Genomic DNA, 2,678 nt, shown 5'->3' on the forward strand with positions numbered 1-2,678 from the left:
GCATCTGTCTTTTTATAGATAAAGAGACACAAACAGTACACACACAAAACAATAATATATAAATTTTAACAAATTCCATTATTAGCAACTAAGTAGAAGGACAACTGAAAATAAATCAATACAAACAGTAGACACAAAACAACATATAAATCCTAACAACGATAGTACGAGGAACTAAGTATGAGAACAATGACATTATTAGCAACTAAGTATGGGAACATGCATCAAGACAACAACTTCATAACATCTATTTTTCTTCTTCGTTGATAAACTTGGATTCATTAATATCGATGCCTTCCTCAGCAACATGCTCTCCGCCAGACTTATCCATGGTAGAGAGACCTCCTTTACGTCCCATTTCTTGGTAGCCCGCAGTCCTTATCTGTTCCTTCCTAGTCTGCCCTCCTTTTGTACCCATCTCATAATATCCTTCTGATCCCAGCTGCTCCTTCCTAGTCTGACCTCCTCTGCTCCTTCCTATACTTTTTAGTTATATCCATAAGTGATACTAATATGATCGAAAAGATCATCTTAGAAGTATAAAGAACATTTTTTTATTTTCAAAAAGTAATAAGTAATAGAATTCATGTTTTTTATCGGTTTTAAAGTTTTCTTAAACAAATAGTATCATATATTAAAACGAGCTTCTAAGTCTAGAATTCAGATTTGTTCATCCCAAAAAAAAAAATTTCCACACAAAAATTGATTAAAAAAAGAAGAAGAACGTAAAAAATTTGTCTCTTCTTCTTACTCATTTAAATTTCTTAAAAAATAATAGTATGATATATTAAAAAATTTTTAAATAAAACAACATACACTTAAAAAGGATTATACAAATAATGTAAATTATTATTTAAATTATTAAATTATTTTTTATTAGTAATAATTTAATTAGACTCAATTGTGATGATAAAAATACATAAAAAATATATAAATTTTTTTAAAATATTTATTAAAATTTATATCTTATGTATTATGTACTCTCGTTAAAAAAAATTAAAATTAAATTTATATTATTATTAATAGAATTGAATTTATATTATTATTAATAAAAAATAATTTAAATAACACAAATCAATTGCATACCTTCAACAAGGTGCTCTTGAGCTTCTAGATTCTTGCTACCAGTACCACCAGGAACCACGGTTTCACCTTGCTTTGCCCTCTCGTCAAGCTCTTCACGCTTTTTTTGTCGAGTTGTCATGTTGCTTACGCGCTCAGATATTTTTTTCCACCTTATATCGTTCTTCTAAAGATGTTTATAGTGATAATTAAAGACGTAATTTGGATGAGAAATAAGCCAAGAGCAGCATGATTTATATTAAACCACTCTTCCACCTTAGCCCATGACAACAATAAAGACGTCTCACGGCCCACAAATTTAGCCCAACAAAATACACAAATTAAATTATAATTTAGTCTTTATCTTATCTTATAGTTATCTTTATCTTTATCTCTATCTTATCTTTATCTACTTTTATCCTTCATAGGCCAATACTCTATATATACTTAGTTTTACCTTCATAGTTCACAATTCATTCAATCAACAATCAATAAAATTTTCCTATTCTTTCACAATTTTATTATGGTATCAGAGCTCCTCTTGAGCTCTGTTGACATCCATGGATCAAGGAGAAAGGGCACACCAGCAACTTCATCCGGAGCCTCTTTTGGACCTTTCGTCAGCCCAACACTTTTCTTTTATGGCACTTCCTTTCAACGAAGAAGCTCGTCCTTCAAACCAACTTGAGCTTTTGCCAAGTCCAACTACTCATTATCTTTGTTCTTTCAATACATTTTCTACTATTAACAATTCTTCAGATCGAGATTCATTCTTGAATACTTGGATCATTGATTCTGGTGGCACAGATCACATTGCATCAAATTTGTCTTGGTTTATTTCTTACACACAAATTTCTCCTATTATTGTTCATTTACCAAATGGTTCTCAAACTACTGTTTCTTATAAAGGCATCGTTCAATTTTCACCATCCTTGATTCTTCATGATGTTCTTTATTTACCTCATTTCAACTTTAATATTATCTCCGTTTCAAAATTACTTCAGCACTCATATGTGAACTCACTTTTTCATCTTCTTCTTGCACTCTACATAGCAACAATTTGGGGACAATTGATTTGGCCAGAATGAGAGAGGGATTATATGTCTTTGAACCCAATTTCAGTAAAAATTCATCCACTACACACTCCATAAATTCCATCCAATCTCCACCCATTACACCTTCTAATATATGGTATTTTCGTTTAGGACACCTTTCTGGGCAAAGACTTAATCATTTACATAAACAATTTCCTTTTATCTCTATGCATCATGACGAGGTTTGTGACATTTGTCATCTTTCTAAACAAAAGAAACTTTCATTTTCTCAAAGTTTTAACAAAGTCAATGCAAGTTTTGATTTATTACACTTTGATATTTGGGGTCCGTTTCGACAAAATTCTATTCATAATCATAAATATTTTTTTACTGTTGTTGATGATTTTAACCGCTTTACATGGGTTACTTTATTAAAATCAAAAGGAGAAGTACAAAATTAAATAAAAAAATTTATTACTTTAATTGAAACACAATTCAACTCCAAAGTCAAAACTATTCGTTCCGATAATGGACCAGAATTTATTTTACCTGATTTTTATGCTTCAAAGGGCATTATTCATC

The 2,678-nt window shown here is 30.3% G+C and overlaps 1 protein-coding gene across 1 annotated transcript; it reads right to left on the bottom strand.

Annotated features, from left to right (window-relative positions):
• Positions 1-247: 247 nt before the first annotated feature.
• Positions 248-1,204, bottom strand: LOC112740527 (em-like protein GEA6). Its single transcript, XM_025789197.1, has 3 exons — positions 1,087-1,204; positions 463-477; positions 248-402 (listed from the first exon to the last, which is right to left on the bottom strand). Exons 1-3 carry the CDS (start codon positions 1,202-1,204, stop codon positions 248-250), a joined length of 288 nt encoding a protein of 95 aa, XP_025644982.1.
• Between the last annotated feature and the right edge of the window lie 1,474 nt (positions 1,205-2,678).

Source organism: Arachis hypogaea, chromosome 14 (genome assembly GCF_003086295.3).
Source record: "Arachis hypogaea cultivar Tifrunner chromosome 14, arahy.Tifrunner.gnm2.J5K5, whole genome shotgun sequence".
Lineage (NCBI taxonomy): Eukaryota > Viridiplantae > Streptophyta > Magnoliopsida > Fabales > Fabaceae > Arachis > Arachis hypogaea.

What these genes read in the sequence shown, in the direction of transcription:
- LOC112740527 (XM_025789197.1), bottom strand. Translation starts at nt 1,204, where the DNA reads ATGACAACTCGACAAAAAAAGCGTGAAGAGCTTGACGAGAGGGCAAAG.